This window comes from Lepisosteus platostomus, chromosome 22 (assembly GCF_059453375.1).
Source record: "Lepisosteus platostomus isolate fLepPlt1 chromosome 22, fLepPlt1.hap1, whole genome shotgun sequence".
In the NCBI taxonomy this organism is placed as follows: Eukaryota; Metazoa; Chordata; class Actinopteri; order Semionotiformes; family Lepisosteidae; genus Lepisosteus; species Lepisosteus platostomus.
In genome coordinates, this window is record NC_142632.1 from 16,896,542 (window position 1) to 16,916,418 (window position 19,877).

The 19,877-nt window shown below is 40.7% G+C and overlaps 1 protein-coding gene across 3 annotated transcripts in view; it reads left to right on the forward strand.

Annotated features, from left to right (window-relative positions):
- The window catches only part of doc2b (double C2-like domains, beta), a 227,708-nt gene that overhangs the window by 163,018 nt on the left and 44,813 nt on the right, over window positions 1-19,877 (forward strand). For all 3 annotated transcript variants that reach the window (XM_088615766.1, XM_088615764.1, XM_088615765.1), the window contains one exon: window positions 11,924-12,003. In XM_088615766.1, the coding sequence (XP_088471892.1) occupies window positions 11,924-12,003 (80 nt within the window). The remainder of the gene's footprint in view (window positions 1-11,923; window positions 12,004-19,877) is intronic.

Consider the following 19,877-nt stretch of genomic DNA (forward strand, 5'->3'; position numbering starts at 1 on the left):
TCTGTGGGCTAAAGCAGACCTTGGATTGTCTTCTGGTCTAAAGCTCTAGGCTTATGCAGAGGCACGATTGAGTTTAGGAAAGAGTACAGAAATGTTGTGGACAATAGTGATTTATATGATAATAAGAAACTACCAGTTTGTGACTAAATCACAGTGTGTGGGGGCGTAAGGTGAGGGGCAAATGTTTTCATGACAGCATGTTTCCAGTTGTTTTTACGATAATTAGGAATCATAACTCCAAAGGTAAAAACATTCTACTTTATGTCCCACAAGCACATAAGTATTATTTGCCCGCATAATTCACAGCATGGTTGTGCTGAGCTGTGAGCATTTTTTCTTGCCACTGTATTACAGTAAAAAGAATGAGTTTCAGATTCCATTACCAGATCAAATGAGAAAAAGCGAGTACATGGGAAAGGACAGGGGAGGCCCGGGGTACAGATTTCTTTCCCAGTCCTGGTATTGTCCTTCTAAATGAATCAAATAGTAAGACTCCCCTTCAAATCAGTTCCCTTATCTTCCCCTTCTGTTGCCTGTCTGTTGATCAAGAGCCTGTTCCTTCAGTGGTGTATCTTGGTCAGAAGCTGTCAGCTTAACCTCCCTGCCTGACAGCTCGTGCCGAAACCTTTCTCCCTGCAGAAGCCAGATAAACTGCGACTGTCAGGCTCTTAGAGGACAAGGCTTTACCGGATTCCCCAGACAGACACGTCCAGCTTTGCACTTATGTTATTAGGTCTGCTTTTCTTGGCCTGGCAGACTTCCTCGAGAGTGAGCGAGTGTCTGTTGATTGATTTTTGCAAGTAAAATAAGGATGATTGTCTAGTTTGGCTGCTCCGATGTGCCAAATTAGAAAAGAAATTAGAGGTGTTTGTTTCTTTCACTTTTTTTATCCTTTTATCCATTTCATGTTAATCCTCACTGTAAGCCTTTGAGTCTCTCCCTCAGGGCTGACCTGTAGCCACTGGGAAACTAATCTTCCAGCACGTCTTTTTTGGTTCCTGCTTTGCATGGGCCAAACTTTGGATTCCTCTGCCAAACTCTGGCAGTCCCACTAAAACCACCGAGAGTTGTTTATTCTGTAGCTTCTATATCCAGATCAATAAAGGAAAAGTAATGAGTAAATGGGTAAAAGATTAAACAACCGTTGTCTTCCTGAGAGATAAAAAAGTAAAGGCAATCAAAGTTCACACTGAGCTGTATGGCCCACGTTACAAGCAAGCGTGTGAGTCATGTCACTGGCCCACTGCAATGGGGATATTGAAGTGTTAGTCAAAACAAGTCGAGTGCCGCCAGAGTAGGGCGACCGGGGCTGCGGTGATGTCAGTCAGGTGCTGTGGAGCTCCTAACAAGTGGATCAGGTAACCCGCATGTCAGAGCGGCTTTTGCATGTGTCTGATTCTTTCCCGAGCAGGTAATGGAGTGTTTGCTGGGGAATTCCAGAAGTGCATAGAATAACTTGATAGGTGGTTGTATATTTAAATAGAAATGAACAACAAAATCAGCAGTTCAGTGGATGCTTAGGAGACTTCTACCCGTGAATTGTACACCGTGTTGTAAATGGTGGTTCATATACTTACATGTGAGGTTTTATGTCCCCCTGCCACCTGACTGCACCAGAACAGTAGATTGTAGACTTCAAGTCACAGAGCCTGCTGTGCTCCACAGCTGCTCTTATTTTCACCCTGATGTCCTGGATACCCTGACATCCCTGTGGCAGCCCGCACCGTCTCAATGTGGGCAAGGGTTTGAGGTTCTGTTCCTACCCCCTGGATGAACCCCCTTCCCTTCATGCAACTTGTTCCTGATGACACACTTTTTTTTAAAAAAAAGGGAAAGAGAAAATATTAATCTCGTTGTGAAGTCTAAAAACTGAGAAATGAACAGGTAACATCTTTTACCTGTAAAATAAACGTATTGCAAATGTCTTAAAGAAGACTTGCAAAGCTGTAGGACATCAAACATGCCTGAATTTGGGATCATCAGTAATGGCTTACAAAAAATACCACAAAGACAAAGCTACTTAAAACTGGATTTCTTTTCAAATGTCTGAAGCAATTCAAAGTATCTTAAATTACACTTTTTAATCCACCTTTTTCTTGTATATTGTTTTGTCGTAAAAGAATAAGAAGTAATTCTCAGAGGCTGTAGTGAACATTTTTAGCTGCTTAAACAGAAGCGCCTCACTCTGTGGGTTGGTGTACACTCTAGTTTTGGGTGAACCAGTCCGACCCAGAGACAGAGCTGCGACTGCTGGGTCTGGACATCAAGTGACTTGTTCTGTGACAGAGACCTGCTGCTCAGCGCTGTCGTGCAGCAGCTCCATACCAAGCAAAGCAGCTAATCCTGTCAGTTCTCCAGCTGTCGTTTCTCTGTGATTTCTGATTTCCTTGGCACAAAATCCATGAGTGGATTATCTAGAGGCTGTAACACTAATAAGAACAGGGAATAAAAGCTCCCTGGATGTACTTTAATTAGGCTTCCTGCATACACTGACAGGGAAGGTCCAGACACTCCTTTCTATACAGCAGAGAAGCCCAGAATTAGCCCTCTCACCTTGTCAGACAGGCCTCATTTCCCATCCTCTGTTTCTGTGAGGATGTTTAAAAGGGTCAACGCTGAGCTTCAGTATCTTACAGACAGAAACAACCAGCATTCTCACAGGGACAGCAGCTCTTCCGGCTGTGGGACATGGAGGCTGCAAGATGAGCAAGTAGGGGTTGTGTGCTTACTGTCACTCATGTTGCCAAATGCAGTCAACCTCACAGCCCAAAATTAAAACTGAGTGTGAAAATATATTCAGACCCCTCAAGAAATCATTGCTCTTTAATGGTTGTTACAAACAGCATAGAAATCCAGAAGACTCATTTATATTCCCCTGCGTTTGCAGACGTATGGTTTTGTTTAGCACATCGGGTGAAATTTATTATAGAAGCTTCTGTGTTTGAAACAAAATGAACTGTCCCTATTCCATAACTGGAATGCACGAGAGCCATTCATTTCCAGACAGTTGAAAAGTAAATTTTCAAAGCATCCAGGCCTTGGTTGTTCTGTGACATGTTCGCTGCTGGGGTGTGGCTCTGCTAGGTTGAGTCTGCCCTCCCTGCTGGCTCACTTTCACCGCGATCTTCCAGAAAGTGCTCGCTTTCAATCTGCGGGGTCCATTTTACCAATGGGGGACGCTCACTGCTCTTAGATTATTTATACTTTTAAAAGTATTATTTACACCTTTTCACAGAAGGTGATGAGCTTGAAGCATACAATGAAGGCCCCTGTCCACCCCACCCCCCCAAAAAAACTTGGCCAAAGAGCTAACAAACCAGGCTGGGTGAAAAGGGTGAGAAGCGCTGATGTTGAAAGCGTGGAGATGAGACAGGTCTGTGGCAGAGACGCACAGAGAGGGGGAGGGGGGGGGGGGCAGTTTGGAAAGGTCACAAGAGAGTATTGGACCTTTGTGAATCAACCATCAATACTATCTAACTTATTATTTATTATGACTAAACAATTGATTTTGGCGAGTGCTTGTGAAAGAAATCTAGTGGCACGGATGTTTTGTTGTTGTTTTTTTTGCCAACAGATGGCTTAACAATTTGCCTAATTCCCTAATTGTCTTTTACATTTTGTGTGGTTGGCTCCATTTCAGAATATCTGAATAAGCGGGAAGATACCATCAGACCCTCTGAAAGTGCACCTGCTGTTGCTGTGAAGCACCTTCCAGCATTTTTCAGCTTCGCAAACTAATCCCTGTGTTTGTTAAATCCTGGTTTTTCCCACTTAGAAAGACCCCTCAAGTGCCTGACTGTTTGACTCCCAAAATCCTTCCCTCCTGAGAGGGGTTACAGTCCTAATGGGATATTGAAGACCTTAAATCTCAGCCCATCTTGGCTTCCATTTCTCTGAATAATCAATCTGCTCCATGTAGATGAGCTAAATCCTGCGTTTGCTCTGTGATTTAAACACATCTACTGTGTCCCATTTCACAAATTCCCAGACACAGGCTATACCCTGAAAAATAACAATAATCTCCATCGGAAATTACCCTTTTCATATTACAAAATTGTAAATTCATTCCAAACATTGGCAATAGGTCGTATTGCAGCACTGGCATTTATCAAAACATGTAATCTGTAGCACTATTTGTAGTTTAAGCAGTTTTTCTCTGAAAGTGCAAAATACATTAATGCAGAAAATGCCATATACATGTAACCTGTATTTATTGATTTTTTTCTTTAAAGATTTTTCCTTACCTTTTGTGACAGAGCATTCGAATTTTTCAGAACAATTTGACTTCATTCAATTTTTCCATTTCTCTACCTATTTCAGAAGATCCCATTTCTTGTGTTTATGACAGGTAGTGATAGCACGCTCTTTGAGGGTGAGACTGAGCACAGTTACAAGAGCTGTCATACTGACAATCGCATGGCACAGCCAGACTTGCGAGAAGAATTAGGTCAAGTGAGTTAAATACCACATAAATGGCACACCTTGCTCGAAGCACCTGCATAAATACTCTGAGTGCAGCATCTTGTGCAGTCAGTCAGCTGTTAAGAGACCTGAACCATCCTGACATTCCTTTATTCAACACTCTGGGGCCCCAGCCCTTAACAATACCCTGTGGCAAGTCCCCAGGGGCCACGGGAACAGTGAGGCAATGGAAAGGTCATAGATCTGGACCCCCAATTAGCAGAACATCACGTTTGACACCTCACAGGACTTCCAGATTTGTCCTTTAAACCAAGCTCCTTCAGCACAATTAATATTTGAATAAAGATTAAATGCTTTCGTGCTGTTGGCCATCATACCACGCTTCAGTTCTATTTGAGGTGTCCGGCAAAACAATTCTGTGGACCCTCGTTCTGCTCAGACAGGTGATCAGAATGTCCAGAAGGAGTCACTCCTTCAGGAAGAGCCAGGGATCTGTTCTGGTACCTAGACCACCCTTTTTTTAAACTGACCTCAAGGTGAATTTCTCAGTTCTCAGTAGAATCGTGGTGATTTGTGTAAGGGAAGTCCTGATGTGGTTAGCTGCAGCCCAGCACTGTAAACATGCTTGTGGACCACTCTCAACTCATGTCACTGGCCTGATCTGCAGGCTGGGTATACAGAGAAGGATCACCTTTTTGGTTGCCTTGTATTCCTCTGTCCTCTGACTTTCTGACTGCACAACAGGCTTGTGGATTCTTTCTGAGTGTCATATACAGTACCTGGACCTTATGGCCTGGCTGCCTTCCTAAAGCCAAGTACCTTTCAACCAGGAAAGCCTGTAGTAATTTTTTATCATGTAAATATCAAAACATTACTAACAATGCATAAAGTATTTGGCGTGTCCTAAACCATAATGGTCTATAAAGAGAAAATCCACTTTTTCTATATAGGGTCATTTTTACAAATATTTGTACAGATGGTACACAGATGTCCAATAGTTTAAGATATGATATGCACTTGATTGGACTCTTATAGATACATGTCTGCTGTGTTTTTTGCATGCTTACATCTTACTTAAGAAATATATATATATATTTACGGTATATATTAGTGTTTACTTATTATTATTCAGGCCTATGTTCCACTCAGTTGTGAAGTGATTAAGTACATGCTGGTGCCTTCAGATTTAATTTATTACTTTCCTCAGGTAAGAGGTTGCCTCGCCATTAACATTTGTATAAAAGGCTGTTCACCTTTCTGTCTGTTTTTTTCCATCATTGCCTTTTTCAGACACATTCTAACTTTGCTGCCCAGCTGGAAACCTGTGTTGTGCAACGCGAGTTTAAAATAGACAACTCTCAGAGTGGCATCCGATGTAGAAAATGACAGACCTGGTTCCCTGATTGTACATGGTGGTTGCATGTACCGGAATAATTGATGTTTCGTACGAAACGAGGCGCAAAGCCTTCGACTTCACAGGAATACCTGCAGGGCTACTGAGCCACTTGTCTGTGGTTTCAATCTGTGAAGGCATCAGGATGTAATATCTCTGGTTAGGAGTTGCACTCTACAGTGTTATCTTCTCTACAAATTGCTCCTTTCACAAACATGAAATAACCTCTGGCTGCAAGATGATTGACAGCATTCGATTTTTAAGTTGTGTACAAATTAGCAAGCCTTAAGATCTATGATTTACTGAGCTTTGGTTTTTACAGTAATTTACTGGATTTACATTTTCAAACACTACATGAAAGTAATTCAAAGCTGCATAACAGCAGCTGTGTCTAAAAAGTACCATTTGTACTGCTCTTTGGCGTAACCTCTGTGGTATAAATTCTTTTTGACAAGATGTTTTTTTTTAAATTCTGAAACAACGTGCTACAGGTTTTCTCAAAGTTTTAATTATTCATCTTTAGCAAGTGTCTAAAAAGTCTAATGTATTTTACAGCTTCGTGCCAGTGTTTCCTTTTTCTGTCTTTATAATTGCTTCCGGTGCTCGTTAATGCAGCCTAAAGTTCAGAGATCTGCCTGATTGGAAGTCTTTCTAAGGCTTTCAGTAGTGGAGATTTGATAATGTTCACCAAAAAAATCAAATAATGAGATGGTAAAATAAAATGTGCACTGCTGCATGCTGTAGAATGCAATTCTAGGTTAAAATACAAATTCTATAAAACCAGCGAGCTCATTAGTAAAGTATTATATACATTATATTAAGCTCATACAAAGCATTCCAGTCAAGGCAGTGCCTTCTTCTTGTATTGCTTTATATTTAATACATTGTTCCCTCTGTAAATTACAGATAATGATATCCACTGGAAGTGGATGAATGACTTGGAAGCTTTTTTGAAAGATAGCCTCATTAGAAAAATGCCAAAGATAAGGGGAAATAAAAGCTATCTGGTCAGAACCAGATCTTTACTATATACTGGTGCTCAAAAGAAACGCAACACATAGGTCTAATGAATTTCAACAATTAACAATAATTTTACACATAGGAATCAGACAAGACCACAAAAAATGAAAAGCTACAAATGAAAAAATCATAATCGTATTTTCAAAATGGTAACATTGCAAAGTTAGTCTCAGATTGGGCCTCCCTGAGCACTAATATATTCCAGGTGGTGTTGATGCACAGACCTGATCTGCCTCTGCACAGACTGCTGTGGGATGTGGGATGACGGTCACCTTTGTCTCCTGTTCATGGCTTTGACAAGCTGGTCCCTCAGATTTTCTTTTGAACGCAAGTCAGGAGAAAAAGCTGGTCATGCCAAGACCTTAGTTTTGTTTTCTTGATGTTGTCCTTGATGTTGTAATCTCACCACTATGTCCTAAATTACGCTGGAACTCTCTGGCACAGGGTCTAGTCAGTATTTCCAAAACCTGGACTCCAGCCTCATGCTATTCAGGTATAGAACCAATGCTGCATGCAGTTTCAGTGCAAGTAATTGTGCCACAATCTCTTTTGTGAGCACTATACGAATTTATTTTTATTGTAATTGTGGCAAATTTAAGTTCTGAAGAAAAAAGCACAACAATACAAGGATCTCAGTAAAATTATATCTTAGTGTATTAGTACCGCCCCTTATAGTATTAAGTGAGCATTAAGTGAATATCATGAGAATGGAAAGTCTTGCACAGAAGATCGTTTCTACACAGACGACCAGTCACTAATCCAGTGTTAGCAGGTCTGTTGTAACTGGACCTATTAAAAGTGACAGGCAACAGGAACCACATTCTGTTTCATCCAAGCTGAAAAAGGATCAACCAGATACTTTTTACTGGAGTATTTCAAATATCCAGCTACATCGTAGATTTATAAAAAAAATGTGTATATATATTTTTGACAGATTTGTTTCTGTGAAAACTCAGTACTGGCAGCTGTACATTTTTTTAACATTTCAACAAGAAATACTCTCACTTCCTTCTTTTTTATTTAAAACCATCTTTCAGTTATGGTTTATCAAAGGTATGAATACGTTTGGAGCTAACTGCATACCAGCAGAGCTCAGCTTTGTCACAATCAGGATTCCAGACTCCTAATCTGAGACAAAGATCTGAGAGTGGTGCTCAGTTTTCTCCTAACACACACCAACTCAGGCACAGACTTGGTTTAACATCTCATCTAAAAGATGACACTTCTGTAGCACTTATGTGGCTGTCACCATGCTTGGGCATTGCTTTCAGAAAGTCATGTCCACAGGGAAGAATACTGTTTCCTGGCCTAAGAATACTCTCTTTTCACAGCAAATCAATTTTTCTTCAGTGCCTCCCAACTAAGTACAGATTCAGCATTGCCAGTCAGCCCTGAACTACCTACATGAATACACCCTAATCTAGCCAGTATAGCACAGTGGAGTCTGGTGTGATTAAAGAATACTTGTTTCAGCCCACCTTCTTATCATGGTTACATCGCATGGAGATTCGTCTTAATTTCCTCACAAAATCTCAGTCGGCACAGAAACTCCTGGAGGGATGACATATCATCTCGCAGTATTTTACTGATAAGCTCCAGGCATTCGGTTTAATTGAAAATAAAGCATTTTGAATACCTTCAGGCTGTGAAAGATGGACTACAAAAATGCAGTTTTCAAAAACTGTGGCTGTTTCAGGTTATTTGCACACTACCTCTCTGGGATGTATACTGTTTCCTGTGGTATTCACTTTAGGTTACAAAATCTGTTAATGTCATTATTAGATCATGTTTATCTGATATTTTCATATACTGTTTTTTGCAATGGTAATTCTGTATGTCTTTCCAACTTCAATCTTGAAATAAAGTGCATGTGTTATAAAGCATAGCCTGTCTCTCTCAACGTGTCAGTGCTCCTTAAATGGACACCACCACTGACACCAATCAAACTGGGACTTGCAATTTAATGAACATCTAGCTAAACAACTCTGTAAAAAAGGCTGTTAGTTATCCTCAATCACAGTGCTGAGCAATTTAAAGCTTGCAAATTTGAGTACAATACCAATAAAGTATTTGAAACCTAGAACTTACACTGTTTCACTGTGAAACACAAAGGCACCCTGTCAGGTCAGGATTCATTTAATGAGAAGCTGCAGCAAACTGTGAGCCAGTTGTCATTCTGTCCTCTCTTAATCAAATAAAATAAAAATCTTGGGCTAGCTGAGACCTCATTATGCAGATTGACTGCATGCCAAACAAATGTTAGTCCATTTTCGTTTTGTTCACTGCAGATAAAGGTGATTGATTTGAGTGAAAATGCCAACCCACGCTGTTTCTCTGTGACTGGTGACAGTTCACTACCACTGTTAAGCTTCTAAATCCGAGATTGGAAGGGCAGTGGCCAGTTAGCTGCCTTGTGATAATGCCATTAGCATAGAACAGCTGGATAGAATCCATCAAAGTCAGGATCCATGTAGTAAATGTCTGGACAACGATGGGATTTGAGCTCAAAACATAACCTTTTTTCTGGGTCTTTATAGTTTTGACATTTCCAGTTCTCTATATACCCAACAAGGCTGCTCTCCTGAGGCAAAAATCCTGGGCTTTTGTGGATTAACAGGGGGATATTACCACCTACAATGGAAAAGGTCATTCCTGGTTTCAGGAAAAAGAGGGGAAGCACCAAGCAAAATTGTGTTATCAAGTTTCCCTCAAACCTCTTCAGTGAAAAAAAAACTATATACAGCCTATGTACCATACTGTCCTGTGTTCTTTTACTGGTTGTGCTATACTCCCTAATAATAGTTATCCTTGCATAGCATTTATTCAAATATTGTCAGTTTTCAGTTTTTGTCCTTTAGCTTTTTCAGTTTTGCATCTTTTATATTTTGATAAGTGACTTTTTTTTAGTTTTATTTAGAATTATTTAACAATGCTAACCAGATATCTCAGAAAAAACAACTTCCACAACTCTTAAATTCCAGAACATAACGAGGGGAAATACATCTGCGTTGCACGCATCACGTGTTATGATACTGTTCAATGAAGCCTGTTGCTTTTAAGCCTTTGTGACACCCGCATGTCACCTCTCCCCATTCTCTGGTGAGGTTTCAAAATGCTGGTTTCTGCTGTCTCATGCAGAATCGAATCCCAGTATGCTCTGATCACTACTGTAGCAGTTAGCACACTGAAAAGTGGATGTGAGCTTTTTGTTTTGCACATGTTTTTGCATAAGTCTACATCTGTCTGATATAAACATTCTCACTGCGGAGCAGGTTGGCACATAAACCTATAATGAGTATCTGTGTGGATCTTGAGTGTCTCATCATTATGACCTTTGTTTAATTTCTGCTAGGTGTCTATTGTCTGTTTTCTGATTACTGCCTCCTGTCATGAATGAGTTTTCCCTGTGATTTGTAATTTCTATATTTAGAGCAATTTTGCATTGCTGAAGTTAATCTAAGCAGGGTGTAACAAAGTGTGCACTTCAAAGCAATCACCAATCAGGCTCATTGTTACTTTAGTCTTGCCCAAGTCTTTTTCCAGTATGTATTTCTTTAGAAGATATTGTAGGACCTCAACAGTAACATAACCTTTGTTTCCTTGCAATTTTCTTCTTTAGCTATGCTTCCAAAACAAGTTACCATTATTTAGGTCCTTGTTACAGACGTGATGTAAAGTAGTCAGCTTGGTGAATATGACAAGATTTGACAGTCACACAGCACAAACACATTCTGGTTGACTGCTAGCTGGCTCTCTGAGTATCACTGCTCTCTGGTAGGGTTTTGCGTTTTTAGAGTAGAGTCATACTAAGAAGGTGCAGTGATGGAGATTGAATCAAATGAACAAAGATATACAACTTGAGTCAGCATCATTACCCCTGCGCACAGGGTCTTTATTGCTCTCCTGGCCATTCCACGGCATGCCCCTCCGACATCCGTGACGGAAAGCTGAGCCAATCTTTGACCTCGCCAGCGGCGCCTTGTGTTCTCCCACACCGCTTTGGGCCTTTTTTTTCTGTTCTCCTATTCTAACCGCGGGATGCCACTCCCGACATCCGTGCCTGTGAGCGGGTCACTCAGCAGTATTCCTGGCTTTCCATGGGAAGTCACTCCCGGCATCCGTGACAGAACGCTGAACTTGTTTTTTGCCCTGTGTGCGGTGTTTCTCTGTTTTTTGTTCCCGGGTTTTTTTTGTTGTTTCTTTTTCTTACTCTTGGTGTTTGGTTTACTCACTTCCTGGTTTCCGAGTTCCCTGGTCTCCCTGACCCCTGTTTCCCTGGACCCTTGGTTCCTATCTGTTGTTTCTCTTTCCTGTGTTTCTTGTCCTGGTCTCCCAGGTTTATTTTTGTTGTGTGTGCTTTTTTACGTGTGATTGTATTTAACTTCAAAGAATATGCTTTACTGGAATATGCAACTTCTTGGTTATGTCAAAGCAAACGTGGTATGTATTCCAATAAAAGTATTAACATGAACTCTGTGGAATCTGCATGTCATTGTAATAATGAATAGCTTTGTATGAATTTACTAAGTAATTACTTTGTAAATACTCTGTAATTGGAAGTACTTTGAAGTCAGATGTTACTAAACAGTCACAGCTCCTTCAATAACAGTAATTGAAACACAACCTTGTTTAATCCCAGAGGTGTCTGTTAATGCTGTTACAAGACGCTACAGCCTTTCTGTACCCAAAGCTGTTAAGGAGACGTGCTAGAGTATTTATTGAATTAATGCCATCTTCAGTTCAAAGCAGAAAACAAAATACAAAATAAATTATATTGAGTATATTGAGCTTGGAATCATGGCAGTGAAAGTGTGAAACAGACAGTTTGACAATTAAATCTATACATACAGTATATTGTGTTTTTCTTAAGGTTTGATATTCTGCAAATTGAACACTGCAGCAAAGCATTGTGAGCATGAAAGAAAAAGAAATCATCCTTAAACAAGACTGAGTTTTACTGTGGTTCATCCAGGCTTTCTTTAAAAAATCTCCAGTTTCCACAGTGGCTGAATGACAGCTCGAGAAGCCTTCCGTTCGCTCTTTTCTAATTGAGATAGATCCCTTATCTCCTCTCTTTGTCTTTTACAGCAACCCTGGGGACTTTGGACTTCAGTCTGCTGTATGACCAAGAAAACAATGCCCTTCACTGCAGCATCAACAAGGCCAAGGTACAGTAGGCATGAAATTGAAATTGTGTTGACCCAGAATGAGGCCAACACTGTGGATTTTGAGCATGGGCGTTACTGGGGGCCCATACAGTGTTCTTTGCTTTACCTTGCTACTGTATGTGACATGTATCCAAGTTGACATTAGGCTGCTGGATCCATATGTTGCTGTCTGAGCTGCTCTTGGTCTAGTCTGGCCAGCTGTAGGTAGTTAGGGCTGTTATTGAACCACACAATATTACCCAGTCACATGAGTAGTGTGTGAGTATTCCACTATTTTGGACCACTGCCCTTTTTAAGGAGAGAGATCTTCTAAGTCATATTACCTGATACAAACTATGTGCCGTTTACTATAGCTGTACCTTTGTATTATTTTACAAGTTTGAAGAGCTCTGTGCTAGATGGTCTGAAAACTGTAGACTATTCATAAAAATGTATGAGCATGTTGCCTAGTTAGAACACGAGCAATTTTCCTAAAGTCTGACCGAGATGCAGATAGAAAGGCTACAAACACAAACCGATGTGTTTGAATAAAATGCTGATATCTGCATTAGCCACTGTGTGATAATCAATAGAATAACTGTTCCCATTTGTCACTGTAGTCAAATGCAGCACTAGTAGTAGGGCAAGCTCTTTCTTCTCCACAGACTTACAAACACACCTTTAAAAAAACATGGTTCCCAGAATCTCTTTTCATCACCTTGTTGCTGCTTCAGAAAAATGTATAATGATGCAGTGCTTTTCAGTCCACTGAAAGGAAATCTTTTTTTTCAGTTCATTTTGTTTGCCATTTCTCAGCAGCAGACAATTTTCTCAGACAATGAAAAGACGCTTACAGGACACATTTGTGAGCTCCATTTAAACATCGTCCTGTTCTACTGTGATAAAATTGTGAAGATTTTTTAGACTCACCTAACTGCCTTCCTTGTGAATCATACAAACCACAATACCATTTATGAATAAAAAAAGTTAAATAGTTCACATTCTTTTTGAAATAATTTAGTTGTGTTGCTGACTATTTGGAAACCTCAGTGAGTTAGGCTTGAAGGAACAAATATGATCAATGTGTTTAATTGCTCACTTTAAATATAAACTCACAAATAATAAAATAAGATCATTTTTAGTGCTGACCTACTGTATATAATAAAAATGTAAATTTTGTTAGTTTTTTTATTTCAAATCTTTTCATTTCTGGTAAATTTTAGTATAATCTGTAAGATTAAAAAATCAAATCAAAATATCAAGAATAATTGACCCCAGAGAGCCGGGTTTGGAGAAAGCAGCTGAGCTGTGGGAGGGGAGTTTTCCACCCTGGTCCTCCTCACACAGCGCAATACTGCGGCTCCGTGCTGCTGCAGCCCTTGCACTCGAGACTAATGAAGTGTGCCAGTCAGTCTCCCGGTGCGCAGTCATGTGGCAGATTCAGTTCAGCCAACAAAAAAACAGGTTTCTGCTGCAGGTAGACAGACCCCTGACATGGCTGTGTGGTTCTTGCATGTTTCTCGCAGACCTGCGTCATCATCGCCACCTGTTCAGCTCAGCTCCTTTCGCCAGCCTTAGGACTGCGATGTGACTATAGTATCAGAGGCACTGACTGATTCTCCCCCTGTCCACCATTCTAACACTGAGGGGCTTTCAGTTCACAGATTGTAAGCCTCGCCCTCTGTTTATGTTTTTACACAATGAGAAGCAATTAGTGGACCCGTTTTAAAATAATATTACCTACATCTGTGTGTTTGTTTCTTTCTCCCAGGCACTGATGTTTTTCTAAAGCAGAAATACACTTCTTTTGAAGGAAAAGAAAAAAAAACAATTGCAACTCAATCCAGACATCAAAACCATCAAAAAAACAAATTGTCAAAATAATTGATTATTGAACATGCCCCAAGAAAACAGCTGCAGTTCCCACCTTGATTTTATTTAGCTATTGAAATAACAGTGGCATCGCCAGCTGAGGAGAACCCCTTGGAGTTTCTCTCTTGGGGAGTTGGTGATTGCTCGCTGTCACCTCTGCCTGACAGGGTTGGCTGTGCATTAACGAACAGGCTGGCTGGAGGGGGTGTCTGCAGGGAAGAACACATATAAATCACAGGGTGGAGAATCTGGCTCTGCTGATACTGGTCAGCCATTAGAAAACTGCCCATATTCTGAATTATCCTCCCCATCGGTGTTAACTGAAATCCAAGATTTGCAAACTGTGGTCATCTCTAAATTTCTAAACAGAAGAACCTTCTCCTGTGTGTCACTTTTCCCTATCTGTGGTCATTCCCTCAGTGTCCACTCCTTGCTGGTTATGTCCTATTCAAACCACAGTGCAGGACTGTAAGTGTCTGTAGGCTAGGGGTCTGCAGCTACAATCCCAATGAGTAACAGTCCTGTACACCTTATAGAGATTCTCAGTGTCCAATTTGTTACAGAAAAGACAAAAAAAATGTGTACTAATTAAACCACAATCAAATGTGATGTTTAAAATAATATGCAGTCGTTGCATCAGTGCTTGGTTTTTATTTAATTTAATATATGAAAGTCATGTAGAATAAAAACATAGTCTTTCTGCACTATGTTTTGAAACAGAACACATAAGCTCTTGATCTCTATTTGAGTGGGACAGGCTCTTCAGTGAGGACTTTTAAGACTTACTGTGTTGAATCCAAACAAAACGCACTTTCAGAGTGCTGCCTGTTCAGAAGGAAATGAGTGACCTGTCCAAGCCAGCTCCTAAAGCAGTGGTATATTCCATAGGCAGAGGGCTGGGACTAGTCTGTCTTGGCCCTGGCAGTGATGTCATTGAGGGACTTGCTTCTCCTCCAATCAGTACTAACTCTCCAGCAAGGCACCGTTGAGCTTGGAAAGTGTCAAAAGACTAATGTTTTCATTGATTGGTGGGTGAGAGGAGCATGCCTACCAATCCTCTCCCTGTACAGTAAGTGAGAGCGTGTGTGAGCTGAGATGTGAAAGAACACATTGGTGATTCCACATTGCGTGCAAAATAAAATTAAAAATGCCTTAAAACGTCAATAAGTTGCAGGATCCCCCACCATCTCCATGTTCTTTGTATTTTCTTGCTTCTCAGAAACTGCATGCACACACATCATATTCTCTGTCCTCTTTTGGGGGTGAAACGTATTCGCTAAACCAGGATAGCAATCACAACAGCTGTCAGTTCTGCTGAAGCAACTTATCTTCCACGATTCATCACAGCTTTTCAAAGCCCAGCATCGATCCCTCGCTCCAGACTTGATGGAGCTCCCCATCAATAGCAGCACTGTGAGAGGCGGCAAATGAAGATTACATGCAGTGGCTTGCAGATTATACTGAGGGCAAAGTGCGCCAGACAGATACAAGCCTTTCACCAGGACCACTTGTTTAGAAACACCTCTGTCAATAGTACGTTTACCTTGCACAGCAGATAGAGGGTGGCAGCCGTGATTTCGTTTTTGCAGATTCATTTTTGTGGCAGGCTTGACAAATGCTGGGATATGTATGGTACATTTTCTTTAAATACCATGTTGAAGGCATTATGTCTTTGGTTGCTGAGCAAAGCTGCCTTGTCCTCTACATGTGAAGGTTCTCATATGTCAGTAGAGACAAATTTATTTGCCCTCCAGCATAACATATGTAAATGAGGCCTTGGACAAAAAGGTGGGAATGGAAAATTGGGAGAAAAAAACATTTCTATAGCGCTGACTGTCAGCTTCTCAGTTGTGCTGTATTCATTTTGTTAGTACATTTTGTCATATGAGCAACCAAGTGTAAATTCAAGAAAAAAATATTTTTTATTTAAGAAAATGTCTTGTTTTAGGAAACTGACCGTTTCCTCTTTTCTTCCCAACATGTTACAAAGTTCAAATCCAATTTAAAATGCATTCGGGATCTGACGTAGGCCAATGATTCTGAAACCAGTCTCTCTCTACCTAGCTAGATCGTACAGTATGTTCGGCCATTTGATTCGAGTCCACCCACTGAAAGAGAAAACCCTAAGATGTGGCAGGAGATCCCAAAGGATATCCGTCTGGGCATCAATCCTCACAGGACTGGAAAAACAGGACTGAAGCCCAAACTGACGTCTCTTGTTTGCCTCTTGGAGCTCAGATTTAAATGCCTTGTGGGGGTTTTGTTAACATTTATATTTATAAGAAGATTGCAAAGAGATTGTATGCTTTTATAAGGAACACAAAAAACATATTTTCCCTCCCACTCTTTATTCCACCCAAAATCTACATTCGGTACACATCCCAGATAACAGCAGTAACGACAGGGTGCGTGGAGTGTAAACTCTCTGATACAAGTCCTACCTGCAGATGATTTAAGCAGCTGCAGGGAACTCAGAGTGTACTCCAACTCCAGTGTGTATGGCCTTAGAGGATACCCGTCTGTAATTTAGTTCACTCGGTCTTCTGCCCGCCCTGCAATTACTACTAAACTAATCTGCTGATGGGACATCTACCTAATAAGTCTGTAAGTAATAACAGTAACCACCACTTGAGTGAATACGTTATTTTGTCTGTGCTGCCTGGATGAAGCTTTAGAAGACAGAAAAGAAAAGAAATCTGCCTGCGAGACGCGATTATCAGTGGTTGCTGACCCTTTTCCACAAAATAGTACATTTTTTGATAGAGCGCATGGGGTTTCCTATATAGCAGTTATTCCAACATAATAACCCTATGGCCACTCTGTAGGGATTTTTCATTTGACCTTTCGGGAAAAGATCAGAGGTCAAGGGTTGATTAAGTTTCAGACCTCTGCAATATTCAATTTTAGAGAAAACTTCCAAATTTTGCGACAAATCCAATACAGCACCCAAGCCAAGCACTGACGCTGCTGCCCGTAGACCTTATAAATCCTGTTAGATTTCAGGAGTTTTCATTCCGGGGGGTTTGCATATTCTGTTTTTTTATAACGAAAACAACATTGTCCTAAGAAACATTAGCCCCCTAAATTTGCAGGGATCACAACACTGGGGGGGATGGGGGACTCCAATAGATTATGATAATACTCATAACAATCAGCCATCCTCCTTCGTACTGTGTCCCAGATTGTCTAATGGGTTTTATTACATACTCTGTCATAACTGAGACTCTTTGGACTGTAAGTTAGAAGGCACTGATAAGATTTAATTATTTTCCACATTTGTTGCACAGAAGTCCCGCTACATTTACTGTGCCATGGAGGCATTTAAACTAATTGTGACACACAGGAGGGACTGAGGAAGATATATTGTAGCCGGCATGCCAGACACAGACGGTAATCGTTTTCATCTTCGGCTAATGGGTGTACGAGGAGGAGGGGATGAGCAGCAGTCATCCTGATCAAAGGCACATGTCAGCATCTTTGTGTCTACACACTCTTCACCTCTTGATATTTTTTGATGCGTTTATTTATCACACCTCTTTCTCTCTCCTTTCTGACGGTGCCGGCTGTCCCCAGCACCGCACAGACAGCGCAGCTACATGTCACCTTTACTGCTGCAAGCAGAGATCTCCCGAATATAAATCAGAATTAGCACAGCCCCGAGGCTCTCTCCCGTTAATATTTCATTAAACTATATGAGAATTTGCGCTTCTCTGCTGACAGCAGTTGGCAGGTTGGTGGGGGCTGCTGAATTATGAAGCTGTCATCCATGGCGATTATTTTAAATTAAAATATAAATAAGTGAATAAATGTTGTTTGTTCAGTGAGAACTTGGGTGCCCGTTTGTCTTGTACCTTTATCCAAAGTGCCTCAGCTTTTAGAGAATATAATCTGTGACTTCTGCATTGTCCAAGACAAATAGACTGGATACATGAAGAAAGTGGCAGTGATCCATTCCTGTGTGCTGTGATTACCATTTTACGGTGCCCGTAAGAGACTCACGTATACACAAGTCCAACTTTTCAGACACGCATGTTTCAGAGCACATTAAGGCATTTTATTACATTAGTTGTTTTTAACTGTCAAAACCAGTGCTGGTTGTTTGTGTCTTTGATGATTTTGAACGGTAGTATCAAATCCCTTCGTAGTCTTATTTGTTAAAGACTTAAAAGGTTTGGTTCCTTAAGCTGGTCAGTGTAGAACTTTACTTTAAGATCCATAGTGTTTCTAGTTGCTATTCTCTAGACTGATTCCAGAGCTGCTATATCTGTTCTTCAACTTAGTGACCATTTTATTGTATACCTAGTGAAAAATCCAAATATATATTCAAATCTTAATAATATCCAGTTTTGTTTTAATTGCTCCCCCACATTGTCTAGCATATGTAAATATGCTTTGCCAATGTAAGCACCTCAGTGTTTTGCATAAGTAGCTTTTTCACCTGTGATAATTGCAGCCAGTAAATGATCTGTACTTTGGCTTCCATTCATGCCTATTGATGGCATCAGGCGACACAATGCTGGCATACATGGGAAAAATATTCAGAATTGATTTATATGACAGTATAAGTCTGTTTTTCCCCCCAGTGGCCATGCAAAGCACATCTTTTGAGCTCCGTCTATGAGCTCTCTGTGTTCATAGATGGTTTTCGACATATGTTCTTTTCCAAGTCATCTGAACGACAGGGACCTCAGCCTGATCTTCCAGGTAGTTTCCTGCTTTCCCATTGAGGTATTAGTGCTGCAAGTAGTAGTATGACAATATGCTGAGCTACAGTTTCTCTCTGTGAAGATTGTAGACACTCCAATGCTGTCACCTCCCTGGAGTATCAATTCACCTGGCGATTGACTGAGGTCTGAGTTACATCTGTAAGTGTTTCAAAATGAAGTAACCAGCAATTTAAAGTACAAAATTGGAAGCTGTGAAACATCTAATATGAGCCACTTTTGGCAATGTCTGCATGTGACATCAATTACAATCCGGCAGAAAAATGAGTTATCCCATATTTTCCACAAGAAACTTAAAAACATCCACCCATTTTCTAAATGCTTCATCCAATTCAGTGTCATGGGGGAGCCAGTGCCTATATCTGTAAGCTATGGGAGCAGTGCAGGGTCAACCCTGGATGGGATGCCAGTCCATTCCAAAATCTTGGAGACTGGTCAAGGATTATATCACTGTATATGGATTTCACTGTCAAGAAAAGTTTTTTAAATCATCTCACCGATATAGATATGCTAGACCTTTTTTAAGATATACTATATATATAAAATATTATATATTTTTTTATTTCAGGAGGCAGATTGGGTTCAATTCCAGACCTGGGGTGCAGTCTGTGTGGAGTTTGCATGTTCTCTCTGTGTTTGTTTCTTTATTAGCCCTATACAATTTCTTGCATTAGGAATTTTTCTTTTCACATACCCCAGCTTTTCTCCATGGAGACACAGACACACAGGCAGGGAGAGAAGCTTGGGGTCAGAGCGCAGGGTCTGCCATTGTACGGCGCCCCTGGAGCAGTTGGGGTTAAGGGCCTTGCTCAGGGGCCCAACGGAGTAGGATTCCTCTGCCGGCCGCGGGATTTGAACCGGCAACCTTCCAGTCACAGGCACAGATCCTTAGTCACAGCCCGTCCGTTTGTGTGAGTTTCCTCTGGATACTCCAGATTCCTCCCCAAAGACATACTGGTAGATGAATTGGCTTCTGGGGAAACTGGCCCTCGTGTGGGTGTGTGCCTTGTGATGGACTGATGTCCCACCTTGCACCTGTTGCTTGCCAGGATAGGCTCCGGCTTCCTTGCGATTCTGTATAGGATGAAACAGTTTGAGGACGGATGGATGTTTTCATTCAATCCTCTATTTAAGCAGATAAATTAAGAATGATTTCTCATTTACTATGACAACTGGAATTTATATCCCCACAGGATATTTTTGACAAATGTGATTAAAAAATCTTTATTTTATAAATCAGATAAATAATGATAGTAATGTGCTTATGAACAGTTAGACTGTAATAGTAGCTAAGCATTC